Source organism: Zootoca vivipara, chromosome 5, assembly GCF_963506605.1.
Source record: "Zootoca vivipara chromosome 5, rZooViv1.1, whole genome shotgun sequence".
Taxonomy (NCBI): Eukaryota; Metazoa; Chordata; class Lepidosauria; order Squamata; family Lacertidae; genus Zootoca; species Zootoca vivipara.
Window position 1 is genome coordinate 44,246,855 of NC_083280.1, and position 15,278 is coordinate 44,262,132.

At 44.8% G+C, this 15,278-nt stretch overlaps 1 protein-coding gene across 1 annotated transcript; it reads left to right on the top strand.

Annotated features, from left to right (window-relative positions):
• Positions 1 to 1,660: 1,660 nt before the first annotated feature.
• On the top strand, positions 1,661 to 10,924 carry LOC118093887 (proton channel OTOP1-like). The gene is made up of 6 exons (XM_035133718.2): positions 1,661 to 1,910; positions 2,851 to 2,987; positions 3,458 to 3,516; positions 4,375 to 4,502; positions 6,252 to 7,171; positions 10,694 to 10,924. Exons 1-6 carry the CDS (start codon positions 1,661 to 1,663, stop codon positions 10,922 to 10,924), a joined length of 1,725 nt encoding a protein of 574 aa, XP_034989609.2.
• The last annotated feature ends 4,354 nt before the right edge of the window (positions 10,925 to 15,278 follow it).

Here is a 15,278-nt window from a genome sequence, read left to right on the forward strand (position 1 = left end):
ATTGTTAAATTGCTATGCATGGATAGCCTTTTCAGCTGAACTAGTCCAAAAAAAAAGCAATGTGATTTATTGCTTTGTTTGTATTTATGTTCTAGTGTGATTTAGGATACAATCATGAAATATGTATTGATGACAATGAGATCTTTTTGGAAATATTATTTTAAATAAAAATAAAATGATTTAAATCATGTATGTCTACTATTTGGATACATTTCAAAAGGAAAGATTTTGAATGGAAATTGCTTAACGTACTTGTTTGTTCTGCTCACAACAGTTAATGTAAAAGAAATGTACTTGTTTTCCCATCCATTGCTAGATGGTATACATTATTAAAGCCCCAGCCCTTTCTATTCAAATCCCATTAGCTTACAAAGAGACATTTAAACACTAGGTGAGGATGGGGCAGGGAGTGAAGAAGAAAGGATATGGAATTTCTGATCTCCCTGCCCCTGATTATGCTGCTAGGGGTGGTCCCAAGTTGCCCCCTGGGGCCATCATTCCTGGTCTATTAATACCTTTGCCTTGCTGGTTCCTTGAGATAAATCTCACATCTGTGGTAGGCATGTGAGAGAACTGGACTCTCAGCAGCATGACACGACCAGGTGAGTAGGATCTTGCAAGGGAAAGGGCCTAGAGCAGAAAAAGGTGTGCTTTGGAATCTAGATCTTATAATGAACATGTATACTGTACAAGGATTCCACTGTTCCAAGGGGAAGACTTCCGAGGGGAAGGGCTCCGGCCCTAAGAATTCTGAAAGGAGTGCTTGGGATATCATTTTTCCATTTTAAAAATGGGTGGATTCCATGCTCGTGTGCAAAGACGCGTGATACTGGCTTCTTTTTTTACCCCCCAGGAAAGTCTGTTTAGTAATTTCAACTATACGATCTGTGGCGGCTTATTTTTATACTGCAAAGGTGTTAAATTGCCCAGAGCTTTTCCACACTACGGCTGTAGCTGAATCAAATGCAGAACAAGGAACCAACTCTAACATCCTAACATTCTCCTTTGGAAACTGTGCAGCCTGGCAGTGGACCACCATGGGATAAACCATGGGTAGGCAAACTAAGGCCCGGGGGCTGGATCCAGCCCAACTGCCTTCTAAATCCGGCCCCCGGGCGGTCTGGGAATCAGCGTGTTTTTACATGAGTAGAATGAGTCCTTTTATTTAAAATGCACCTTTGGGCTATTTGTGGGGCCTGCCTGGTATTTTTACAGGAGTAGCCTAGAATGTGTGCTTTCATTTAAAATGCATCTCTGGGTTATTTGTAGGACATACAAATTTGTTCATCCCCCCCAATATATATATATATAATCCGGGGGCCCCACAAGGTCTGAGGGACAGTGGACTGGCCCCCTGCTGAAAAAGTTTGCTGACGCCTGGGATAAACTGTTGAAAAGCACTGCCAGTTCAAAAATTTAGTCATTTGGACTCATACACTGGGCAGGCTGAAGAGAATGCATGCACTACCACAGCCCTCGTATTGAGCTGTGTGCATGTCTCTGTGTTATAAGATCCACATAGTTATATAGCATGGTGCATAGGATGTGTGTTCCTGACCTTTCTCTCTCGAGTCTATTTCTGTCTACAGTTATATTCCCTGTAATGCTGAGCTGTACCTTGCTGCACTGCAGATACCCAGCAAAAAGACCCTGCTTAGCCATGGCATCTACCATGCTCTCCAGTTCCCTGCTTTCCCTCCTCTATTTGGTGCTTCTGACGTTTGTGGGCAGTGCGGTGCTCCTTGCTGAGATGCACCAGCACAGCTCCCAGAGCCGCAACGTCCATGCTTTCCTGGAGGCGCTCATGATCTCTTCCTGCATCTGGATGCTCTGGTTTGGCTGCCGCTCTTCCCGCAACAAGCAGCTGAAAAGGCACCAGGATCACCAGGCAGGAGCAAGCTGGCTAAAAGGTAGAGATGTTAACACAGATAGGATCCATTGCAAAAGGCTCATGCCAAAGCAAAAGGTGCAATCCTTCAAACAAACGAAGACCATCCCTAGCAATGAAACCTCCTTGCCCTTCCAAGGTTTTGGCATTTCTCTTAAAAGGGGACTCAGGCAAGTACACTAGAGGAGCTGTGACACACAAGACACCATTACAGTTGAATCCTGCAGAGAAAATGTGGTTCCTGGATCTGCTGGTGTCTGACAGATCCAAGCCAACCAGAAGATATTTCAGAATTTCAGTCCACTCTGCTATTAGCTTGACTTGTACTTCATCTCATTTCAGAGAGACAGAGAGCCTATTGTTATATCCAGTGCTTTTTTTCGGGGGGGGGGGGACGCATACCCCTAACCATTTTGTGAATCTCTGTACTCTGTCAATTTACTGTATTTATTTTCCCTGATTTGAACTATAAAGTGGTGGTTTTCTTGAGTCAAAATGAGAGTACCCCTAAACACTTTTTAAGAAAGAAAGAAAAAAGCACTGGCTATATCAGCCAATTTGTTCTCACAAACAACCACTCGCATCAGTGGCCTACCCCTATTAGCATTGCAATGATTGGCGAGGGTGGGGACTTCCGTGAAACCACAGATTTCTCAGTCTTGTTTCACAATTCCCCTTCCCCTGCAGCTCATGTTGTTGTTGTTTTAATCTGTAGCCTTATGGGTCAGTGGAGAAAGGCACTTGGGGACTCACTTTGGAATTGACAGGGTGGAACTGTCAGGATGCAGATGCTTTCCTTCATCAGCAGGAAGGCTGCTCCCCTTGCTCTCTCTCTGGTCCCATCGTCTTGGCGCTTAATATCATGAATGAACCTCCTGCCCCCTCCTGCTTCCTGAATCAATTATCAGAGTGCCTGCTTTCTGTACCGCATTTGTGGTGACCATGCTGTCTTGTCATGGCAGGCGGTCTCGCTCTCTTTGCACTGGCCACCTTGGTTCTGGACTGCCTCTCCTTGGGGTATTGCTACGAGCTGCAGCACTGCGCCTCCATGCTCATCACCACCTTCCCTGTTGTGCAGGCTGTTTTTACCATCATCCAGGTGAGGTCAAATGTGGTCAGATATTTGGTGGGGATGCCACAGCACAGGCAGGATCAGCCTTAGAGGAGATAGCTATTCTCCTTCCTTTTCTGCCACACATCTAGGATCCCAGCCCCTTCTGCTTCTCTCCACTGTGTTCTTTCTCCTTGCAAAATGTTCACTACTGTTAAAGAAGGCAGGGCATTAGGTAAAATTTCAGAGCACTGGAGGAACAGTTCGTGCCAGGCTTCCCAAACCTAGTTGGCTTTCAGCAACGGTAGCCAAGCTAGTGCCCTCCAAATGTTGTTGGACTACAACTTCCATCATCCCTGGCCACTGACCTTCCTGGTTGGGGCTGATGAGAGTTGGGAGTCCAATAAATGCAGAGCGCACCCAGGTTGGGGAAGACTGGTTTATACTATTAGTGGCAAATGGTGATGTGGTCTTCTGTCTCTTTCCCCACCCCTGGCACCTGCCTTCCCTTCTTACAGGTCTCAGTGCTGTTGTTTAATGCTAAAGTTTGCATCCAGGAACACCAGCATCTAAATAGGTATGTGTATTCTCTTGAGCTATGTAAAATCAGCAACCCGAACAGCAACAGGCATACACACTGGTCCAAGGTTTGAACTTCAAAGGAGTACAGTACAGTCCTTTCTAACCCATGGGATTCTTTATTATTTCATCCATCTTTCTTCAAAGATGGGATAAAAATGCAATAAATGAAAGCATCCCATCAGCACGAAGACTGCTGTTTGCACTGCAGAACTTTCTCTCCTCCTCTTCACCCCCACCCTGTGCCCTTTCCCTAAATGTGCTCCAGAGGGGTGGAAGAAAGTCCAGAATATATTTAAGGGGTGCACAGGCAGGGAAGGAAAGTCCTGTTGCACAAACAGTAATCCTTGCACTGCTAGGGCACTTACTTAGCACTGCACTGGATGCAATTAGAATCACAGAGAATCAGAGACATAGAGTTGGAAGAGACCCCAAGGGCCATCTAGTCTAACCCCCTGCAATGCAGGAATCTTTTGCCTGCAGCTGTCCCTGAAAGGGCTTGAACCGCCCACCTTCCAATTAACAAGCAGATGTGCTGACCCATGACGCCACAGGAGGGTTTGCATTGGGTACCAGTAATATGAAGATTCTGCCTCTGGCAAAGATGAGGATGCCTGGGAGAATCTGAATGTAGCAGATGAGGCAACCATGCAGGGAAAAGCGAGTCAGGTTTTTGGAAGCCTCATAAGAATGCCAGTGCATGAAACGGCTACGAAAATGCTAATAATGCATGGGAGGGATGTTTGGATTGGGGCCAGGGAGCCCCTATCTAACTATGAACCAAATTGAGTAGGGAAGGGTGAAGTGCAGAGATCTTTCATTTATCCCCTTCCTCCTTTCTCCCTGTGGCTTCTAGGTTTGGGCTGATGCACACTCTGGCCACCAATGTGCTCCTATGGATGAGTGTGGTGCTGGATGAGTCCATGAAGCAGCTGGAAGAATTTTATGATGCTCACAAGGGAGAGATTTCACAGGGCCTCCATGGTACAAACCGTCCTTCTCATTTGGGGAGGGAGCTCTCAAAGAGAGGTCTACAAATGCCTTGGCTTGAGCAGTGACAAACTTTGGAACTAAGTCTTTCAAAGTGACCAAAGGCAGGGGTTGAATCCAAGGGTAGGGATGCCATATTTCAAACAGTGGAAATCCGGACAGCAAAGTTGTAAAGCTGTCAACATAAGCTGCCATACGTCTGGATTTTCCCGGACATTTGACCTATTTCCGCCCAGGCGCTGCTGACGAGTGTGGTATTCCGGATATGTCCAGGAAATTCCGGACGTATAGCAACCCTATATAAGGGACTTCTATTTACTTGCTATCTTACTCACTATACACATATGGTAGCCCAGTAATGTATGTTCTCTGAGCATTCACATCCATTCTCTAGCCTTCTTTCCAGAACATGTGCCCCCTTACTTTGCCATTTACTCCTGAGCCCCGCATGCTAGGACTGGGAAACTGCTGAGACTCAGCCCAGCATATGAGGAAATATTTGGCTTCAATAACATAAGGAGAGGCCCCCTGTAGAATGCAGCTCTGCAGCTGCCGCACCCCATATTTCTCATTTGCATCCCTTCCCCAATGCTGCAAAGCCCTAACACTCCACCTGAGTTTCCCCCTAGATTGAGCCATTTCCCATCCATGCTTTAACCATCGACCCCACGATCACTGGGCTTCCTATACACACTGTTCCATCTCATGCCATTCCTCTGAAGCACCCCATCCTCCAAATTCAGTAGTAAGAAATTATTTACAGATACAGTTAGCCTGCAGCTCCCCTTCCCACAGTTGTCATGATTGGATGAAGAAAGCAGATAATAGTAATAGTAATAATAATTTTATTTATACCCCACCCTCCCCGGCCAGGACCAGGCTCAGGGCAGCCAATATCAAAGTATGATACATTAAAAACATAAATCAAATAATCGATTAAAATACAGCTTAAAAATCGATTTTTGAGCAGAATAAAATCAGATGCCAACCTACGGATTATAACTATAGGGGATGGGAACATTGAGTGCTCACCAGGCCCAACTGTTTGTGCTGGTCTTATATGAGCCGGTGGAAAAGAACTGTGTGTGGTTTCTCAACTGCACACAGGGCACAGCCACACCAAAAAGTGCTCTTAATACCATTTTAACAGTCAGGCTTCCCCCAAACAATCCTGGGAACTGTAGTGCTGACCTCACCAAGCTACAATTCCCAGCACCCTTAACAAACTACAGTTCCTAGGATTCTCCATGAGTGTTAAAGTGGTGTAAGAATGCTTTAAATATTTGCTGTGGGTGTGACCTAAGCAGATAGAATTGTCCTCTTTTCCATTTAGAAGTTGCCACACAACATTTTCTGTTGTTCCTCTGCTAAACATACAGGTGAAACTTAGAAAATTATAATATCGTCGAAAAGTGCATTTATTTCAGTAATGCAACTTATTATTTTTACAAATGCTTTCTTTTGGAAATTCCACAGTAATAAAACAAATAGTTACAATAATACAAAAATAAACAAAAATAAAGATCGCTATTACATTTCATTAATTACATTCCATTTATAATTTGACCCGACCAATAATTACAATGACAACAAATAAAGGCTTGACATATCTTGCTTTGCATATATTGGTTTCACCTTTTAAGCTACGTTACTAAAATAAATGCACTTTTCGACGATATTCTAATTTCCTGAGTTTCACCTGTATATCCATCTTCTAGCACAAGCGTCCTATTCTTCCTACAGGTGGTTCCCACACCAACAGCTGCATCTGTACCACCAGCCTTTGCCACATCTTTTCAGAAGGGGCCGCCTACCTGCATCCCTTCAACATTGAGTTCAGTCTCTTCTCTTCTACAATGCTGTACATCATCTGGAAGAACACGGGGCGGCAAAGCCCCAGCCAAAAGCCCCAGCTCACTCACAAGACACACTTCCATCTCAGTGGGGCTTTTGTGGGGCTAGTGCTGGGGGCCTTGGCCATTTCAGCGACATTTGGGGTGATGATCTCCTTTGGAGTGCTTGCCAAGTCTCCCCACACCATTCCTGAAGCCCTACGGACATACTACATCTTCAACTCTGTGCTCTTGTCTGCCATGTTCCTGGCAACTTTGATTGGCATTGCCACCTACAGAATGAAGAAAAAATCTGCGGCTCTCCCTTCTGACAAGAGCGTGGTAAGAAACTTAGACGTCACCTTGCTTCTGGGCAGCTCCTGTGGTCCCCTCATGGTATCCATCTTCTCTTTGGTTGCCATCTTATTTCTTCATACCAATGGTGGCCTCCACCTCCTGGACTTCTGCTTCTCCCTCTGCAAGACCATCCAGATATTGGGGCAGAATCTCTTCATTACTGAAGCTTTGTACTCGAGCCTCCCTCAAGAGCCAGATGGCCAAGACAACAGCAATTCTGCTGCTGCCAGCTGGATCTTTTCCATTTCCAGAGGTCCTGCAGAACAGGACGGCAATAGACCTTACTCCAAAACCCATTCACTGACCAACATCATGGCCAGTTTGGAAAATCAACTGCCCATGCACTTGTCCGATCATGGTGATGACCCATCCCTCTTCCAGATTTCACACATTCAGAGAGAACCTAAAAAACAAAGTATCAGAAGGAAGGTCCTACAAAACATCTCAATTCTCCTCATTTTCTACAACATATCGGTAAGTTGGGTTTGGTTTAAAACAGATCTAAAGGTGGCACCAAAATTGCAGTGGGTGGGGGATTTTGTGGAAAGGGCTTCTAGGGAGACCCCATGCAACCAGGAACCAAGCTGTCCATGACACAATTGAGGCAGTAGTCTCTGTTGGCTTAGTTTTGATAATATGATCAATCTATGTCAACATGCCAGGTCTTAGCCCAGGCCTAGTGAAGACTTGTGCACTGTAGGAGTAATAATGGTTTGTGTTCACGAGGCCCAGGCCAAGTTATTACATACCAGAAAGTGCCACAGATACCAGTCATGAAATGGCTATCTTGAAGTTGTGGCGCAACACAACATGGCTGCTGTGGGGAATGTGGCATGATGACACAAAATGGCTGCCTCATCTAAAACAGCAGAAAGAGGGACACAACCGGAAAATGGTATGGGCATGTCCACAACTACCAGCCACCTCATGAATGGGAAACAGGTTCTTACAGGATCGGACACTGTCCTACGCCCAGGTGTGGCTGGCAAAGTTGCTTTTTATCAGGCAACATTGTGCACTCGCTCACCAAGAACAGTTGATTTCTGAACAGAGAACTGCAAGGAGCTTTTTTATGAGGTAGCTGATATAGGTGCCTTTTTATCATCCATCCCAGGGCTCCCTCAGAGAGAAGCTGTTTGCACCTCTCCTGTGTTCAGAATAGATGAGAGGATGGGTATCCAATTCAAGAATCCAATGAACTGTGGGCATGTTTAAGAGTGGTGTGTAAGTGTGTTCCATGTAGGAGAGGCTGAGCCAATGCAATCAGGAACTGAGCAAGAAGAGCAAACAGTCTCCTTTGAACTGTGGGTTTTTGAGAGGGTGTTTACTGAGACCTTTTGTGGGCATCACAGTAGGTACTGACAGGAACACTGGTGCCCACAAGCACCATGTTGGTGATCCCTGTTATACACCAACATAAAATGACACAATTTCCAAAAAATGTTAAATAATTATTATTATTGATTAAAACTAGCATCAACACATCAGTTACATAAAGAAATTACAAATATGTCATAAATATTTAATGACAAGGTATAAAAAGATATTAAAAGTTAATTCACCCTTAATTCAATATTGTAGTCTTTAAATAAGAAGCAGCATTAGAAACCTATTTTACACCATGAAATTCCACGATAGATACTGCAGAGCAAAAGAAAGGGAGTACTTATTTGCCTTAGCTCTTCTAGGCTGAATTGCCAAATTTCAGTTTGCTCTACTAAATTCCTTATTGAAACCTCCCCACCACCACCACCACAAAGTATGTTACATGCACTAATCTTGCCATAATGTTGCTGATTATGTTAGAGCTCCAAGCATGCAAAATCTGAAATGGAAAATTGTCTAATAATTGTCTAATAATATTTGTAGTAACTAACTTTGCAAAATCAGTTCTTGAATGTGTTCCAAGTGAGAGAATTCATGTGACCCGTAGAGGGCAGTAGTGGATTAGTACGGCACCAAAATCAACAAAAAGTCTTATGGCACCTTCAAGATGTGGATCAGAGACCATTTCATCAGATGCATCTAATGAAGTGTATTCTTCTTCATAAAGGTTCTGCTATAATAAAATTAGTTTGTCTTTAAGGTGCCACAATACTATTTGATGGTTGGAGTAGAAGGAAGCTAACATAGGTACTTATAAAATGGTTATTTGGCTTGTAACTTTAGTCACTTAACAAACTGCATTTGGTACTTTGCAACACTGAGTCAAGCTTTGCTATCACAAATTCTTTTCTCCTGATTCAAAAAATGTACACATTTGTTAGTTTCTCCTTTATGTAAACCCCCCACCCCTTTTTGTTGCAAACAGTATTAAGGAAACAGCACAACAGTGACATAGAGGAGGATTCCTATGCAGCCTATAGCTCCAATGTAGTCATGTTTACTCAAAATGACATCCCGCTGTGCCTTAGTTCTCACAGACAGCAAATGAGGAGGTAAAACTCTGTTCTGGGACAGAACATTGTCAGAATGCAGCTGGAAGCTCATGACTAAAAACTTCAACATACCAAAAGTACGGTAGCTGAACCTAGAGAACTAGCACGTCAGGGAGAAGGCTAGGGAAGCGCCCTTCTCCCTTGTTTTCTATGTGCAGGAAAACATTTTTATTTTATTTTTTAAATGGTGGTTCATTCAAGCATGTGAGTGCCCTCTTGAAAACTTGAAATGGTATAGTTCAGAAGTTGATTTACATCCTCATCTGCTGTATGTGAGAACAAGGCTTGAGTTTTTGAACCATGCTTGGAAGCATACATGCTCCTTGTGATCTACAAAAGACAACCATATATTTATGCCCCAAGGCAGATGTGTGGTACTGTATACTCAGTGAGTTCCTGCTGTACTAATCCCACCAAATCCCAACCACAAAATGCATCACAGAGATGTAATAAATAATAATAATAATATTTTTTATTTATAGCCCACCCATCTGGCTGTGTTTCCCCAGCCACTCTGGGTGGCTTACAGCATATCTAAAAACATAGTGCATCATCCTTGTTGAAAATGTTATGTTTACAGAAATTTTCAAAGACCTCAGTTACATAACTGAAGAATTCTGACACTGCTTGGAAAGCATATCTCTTGCCAAAGAAAGTTGGGTGAAGCGGAACAGCACCCTCATCTATAGAATGGCCGATCTACGTGTTCAGGAGGCACACAAATGCTACAACTTTCCTGGGGCTGTACCAATTCAGAATCCAGGCAGTGGAACTGAACTTTACCCCCTGTCTTCAGAATTTAATTCCACTCCCCTCCTGCCGCCACAAAAAAATCTGGTGTTTTAGAAAGAAAGGCTCTAACCAAGCTTTACTCCTGACTTGCTGCTTGTTTATGTTCACGCAAAGGGAAGGGGAGAGATAGCTGTGTGCCGCACCTCTCGCATTCTGACCTACAAGAGTGATGGAGCACTGCCCCATGTTCTTTCTCTGAACATGTAGATTGGCTCAAAGAGCACCTTCTAATCTGGCACATGAAAACTTCTGATTGTTGTTCATGTGCTTGAGAAAGCAGAACAGGGGCCAGTGGAAGAACAAGTGTATATCCTAGACAACGTAGCTTTTCCATGTGTTCTTTAGGCACATCAAGTGCTAAATAAGTATAGGAAACATTTCAGGAAGGATGGGGAAGTGGTGGCCCACCAGATGCTGGATGGGGCTGGTGGGAGTTGTAGTTCAACAATAACAACAGAATATGGAGGGCCACACACTCCCCATCCCTGCCTTGAAAGGATGCGGCTGCCCCAAAATAATGACTACTTGTGCCCTTTCTCTACATATAAGCGTCTGGGGACTTCTATTTCAGTGTATCTGAAGAAGTGTGCATGCACACGAAAGCTCATACCAAAATAAAAAAAAAACTTAGTTGGTCTTTAAGGTGCTGCTGGAAGGAATTTTTTTATTTTGTTTCAACTACATCAGACCAACACGGCTACCTACCTGTTGTGCCAACAGTTTGAAGTTGGTTTTATTCCTTTCCCTGTTTCCTTTGTTTGACTAGGTGTGGATTCTATATGCCTATGGGACCCGCCCGCACCTGGTGAGCCAGATTGAGCAGTCTTTCTATGGCTTCACACTCTGGGCCATCGTGGTCAAGATCTCCCTGCCACTGGGCATCTTTTACCGCATGCACTCCGTGGCTAGCCTCTTTGAAGTTTACTGCAAGACCTGCAAAACACCACCAGCCTTAGGACCACCAATGCACCCTGACATCATGGGGAGAGCAGCATAAGTGCCCCCACACATGAGGGAATCTAAAAAGAGCTGCCCTTTATACAAGAGAGGGTTGCAAAGCTATCTACCTATTGCACCAACCAGCATTTCAAGCAAATCACACCATGGGCGTAGGCAGGGGGGCAGGAGGGGGCAATTGCCCCCCCCTAGAAGCAGGGCCACTGGCCAGCCTGCCCCACTGCCCGCCCGGTGCCGTCTCCCTTCTCCCTGGCTGGCTGTGGGGCGGGCGGCGGGAAAGCACCAGAGCCGCGCAAAGCGTTTGGCTGGCTTTCCCTCCCTCCGCCCCACAGCCAGCAAGGGAGAAGGGAGACGTCCCTTCTAGCCGGCTGGCTGTGGGGCGGGCGGAGGGAAAGCCAGGCAACCGCTTTGCGCGGCTCTGGGGCTTTCCCTCCACCTGCCCCAGCGATTGCAGAGGGGGAGGAGGGGATCGGAGCAGCCCGATTTTGGGCTGATCCTGGCTCCCCCTCGTCCCTTCCGATCGTGGAGGGGGAGGAGGGAGTCGGAGCAGCCCGATTTCGGGCTGATTCTGGCTCCCCCCTCGTCCCTTCCTATCACGGAGGGGGAGGAGGGAGTCGGAGCAGCCCGATTTCGGGCTGCTCCGATGTGGCCCCGCCCCCGCCCCTTGGCCCCGCCCCTTGCTTCCCGCCCCTTGCCTCCCCCTGATTTTCATCCTGGCTACGCCCCTGAATCACACTATCCCCCTCTCTTAAGTCCAAGGAGCATCTGTATGATCAACTGAGAAAGCCCACCCTATCAGAGACAGGCAACTAGCAGGTTTGGTACATGAACTAATCTCCCTGGCAGGTTTTATTTCAGGGGGTTAGCAGACTAACTAAACTAGTATGATGTCCTTCTCCCCTATTTAACTTTATTTTATTTTTAATGTTTTAATGTTTAGTTGTCTTAGCAAAAGCAAATACAACATTTCCTTTCATGTCGAGTTTTAAATGCAGTTTACTTTTACACAGTCTTTAATTGTATTCTATTTTGTTCTCTGTTGATATGGACCAATTCAATAAAACTCTATGCTACTCTGGTTGGGATTTAACTCTGTTCAGTCTTGCCTACATACCAGGAAATGCTTTAGTCCAGTGTCATCATTTCACCTCCACCTAGTGCAAAAGACAACAGGGCTCCTGCCTCTTTCAATACAGCAGGGTAGAAGAGGGTATTTCAGCAGGTGTAGGTGACCTAACTATTAAAAGGGACTATTAAAGGTAAAGGGACCCCTGACCGTTAGGTCCAGTCGTGGATGACTCTGGGGTTGTGGCACTCATTTCGCTTTACTGGCCGAGGGAGCCAGCATTTGTCCACAGACAGCTTCTGGGTCATGTGGTCAGCATGACTAAGCCGCTTCTGGCGGACCAGAGCAGCGCACAGAAATGCCGTTTAACTTCCCACCGGAGCGGTACCTATTTATCTACTTGCACTTTGATGTGCTTTCGAACTGCTAGGTTGGCAGGAGCTGGGACCAAACAATGGGAGCTCACCCCGTCGCGGGGATTCGAACCGCCAACCTTTTGATCGGCAAGCCCTAGGCTCTGTGGTTTAGACCACAGCTCCGCCCACATCCTTAAAAGGGACTATTAAGCCCCCACTTTCTTTTGCATTTGGCCACCCTATTAGGACTAGGTGTTAATGGCTATAATAAATATGTGTTTTAGATATTTTTGCCCAGCAAATATACTAATGCAAAATGGGAATCTCTTCTTCAAATGTAAAGTTAATTTACCAGATGTACAGAGTTTCCTCTACACCTTACTAAAGTATGTCTCCTTTTATTATCATAAACGTACAAGACACATAAGCAGGATACAAAGCCCAACAAAAGCATCAAAACATAGAAAATAATCTCAGTGGGGTATTTTGATATCTGAAAAATTGCTTCCAGTAATTAACAAACATAAGCCATTTCAAATTGGAGGGATACATCCCTCTTCAGCAATCACATGCCATTACCTGTTCACTTTGACTGCAGAACAAATGGATAGTCCTAATAATGTTCTCTGTTGGAGCTGCTTCCAATCTTCTCTGCTAGTTACAAGTCCAGAAACACACCTGCTGAGTTTCCCCCCTTCCCTCCACAAGAGATACAACGAGGAAGTGCTGTGAATAACTGACAGCTACTCTGACCTATGAGAGGTCTTGTTTCTGGTTTGACCAGCCAATCCATGTGACGGGGGTGAGAGGTGCCTCTAGCAGCCACCAGGTTTGCAGGCTCAACTGTGTGTCTATCCCAGGTGACGAAGTTTGCAGAGAGCAACATGGAAACAGGTAAGGGGGGCATGGGAGGGGTATGTTAATCAGGGGTTATTTACATTTCTGAGCGGGTCATCCTTCCCTTTTCGTCTCTCTACTGTCTGTAGATTATTTTGTGCTAGGTCAGAGAGAGTTGCCAGGTTGAATATGGGCGTTAGGAATCAGAAGCTTTACCTGCAGGTAGCAGGATGCAATTTAATGCAGGTGCTTTCGGGAGACCTGTCCAAGGTGCTGAAACATCCCGCTCCACTCATACTCGAGCAGAAGCGACGGTTGTTGAGAAGTTGCCTACTAGTGGCCTTGTATCAGAATTGGGGCGTGCCCCATATCTTGTCCTCTCCCACCAGGGTTTGTGCGGTCCCCGCCCCCGTGCTGTATCTCTAATGGAAGAGATGACATCACTTAATTATTAAGGTCAGGTCACTCCGCACGCAGGCTTCATTCCAGCTAATGTGCAGGGAAGGAGACGGCGGCAGGGGGGAGACCGGGGCTAGCGTATCATTGATGCAGAGTAAGCTGGAAAATCCCCCTCTCTTCCCCTGTGTGATTACATAGAAAAAGCAAAGAGATCTCCATCTTCTCGGACTGAACAGCCCTGTAGAGGAACAAATGCCCCCGCTTGGGACACAGTCTCTTTTAAGGCTTCTTGTTGAGAAAGCTCTGGCTGTTGTACAGTATACTGTTTTATACTGGGTGGAATGCAAGGCTTTCATGATATTCAGCAGAGAGCATGAAGAGATCAAAGCAGAATCCCTGCAGCATCTTGAGTTATTTACAAGCAAAGCTCAAAAAAGTGTTAGTTTTTTGGACAATCCATTAAAAGTTTTTGAAATTATTTATTTTTAAATAGAAAAATTATTCTTTTCTTATCATCTATACAGCAAGCTGAAAGCATTTCAGCTTGGCGCTGGCTACTGTAAACTCATTTCAAGCCACCCTAGTGTAATTCTTAAGCAGTAAATGCCTTGAGAAATATAAGCATATCAAGGTAGGGTTACTTCTGGTCTCAGCTGAACAAGTGCATATCCAGTCACTCTGTGCAAACCAGGAAGATTTGGTTGGGATAGCTCAGTCAGTAGAGCACATGAGGCTCTTAATCTCAGGGTCGTGGGTTTGAGCCCCACGTTGGGTGAAAGATTCTTGCATTGCAAGGGGGTGGGCTAGATGACCCTCGTGGTCCCTTCCAACTCTAGAATTATATGATTCTATGAAATTGCCAAGCCATAAACCTGGAGATACATCACTGAAATCAACAAATGTTTTTAGATTAAAAGTGCTAAAAGAGAATCACACTGTGACACTGGAAGGAAAAGAATCTGATCCATTTTCTTTTCACCTTTAATCTGTCTACACTTAGCTGGGTCAGCCATAGCCAAACAATATTATTCCTGCTCTTTATTCTACATAAATTCCATGGAACACAACGGTCCCACTACAATGAAAATGTTTCAAACAATGTTTGCAACATGCTTTTGTCTTACTGTAAAAATGTCTTCATCCACCATATTGCTTAGATAGTAAATATGAAGTGCCTTCATGTCTGGAACTATTGAATTAGCATTAGAAACCCCCCCCCCCCACACACACAAACACCTAACTTAAAAGAGTGGATGCAGTGAGCATTGTGTGAAAGGTAGTAATATTTTTGTAAAAATTCTGCCAGCCACAATTTTCATTTTCTCAACATTGCGAGTGCAAAAAATATTGTTATGACTGTCCTCAAAGTTCAGGTACTAGAGGGACTGACTGAGGGTACGCTCCCTTGTCAAGGAGACTTCTGGATTGCCATAAAAACATGTTATTGTTGCACCACAAACTCAAAAGAAATCCATGTAGTCATCCTAAACTTATTTACATAGAAATAAGTCCTATTTAATCCAATGGGAATTGCTTCTAGTTAAATGTGCATAGGACTTAAATTTGACTAAAGGCTTTAGGGTGAAAAAAATGATAGTACCGCTATTACTACTACTACTACTACTACTACTACTATTACAGCATACCTGTCTGGAAGGCAGAGAAGGAGCATGAATCCGAACCCATGAGAGGCAAGATGTTTCCAATGGATCCTGCATTTTAAACATAGGTGAATT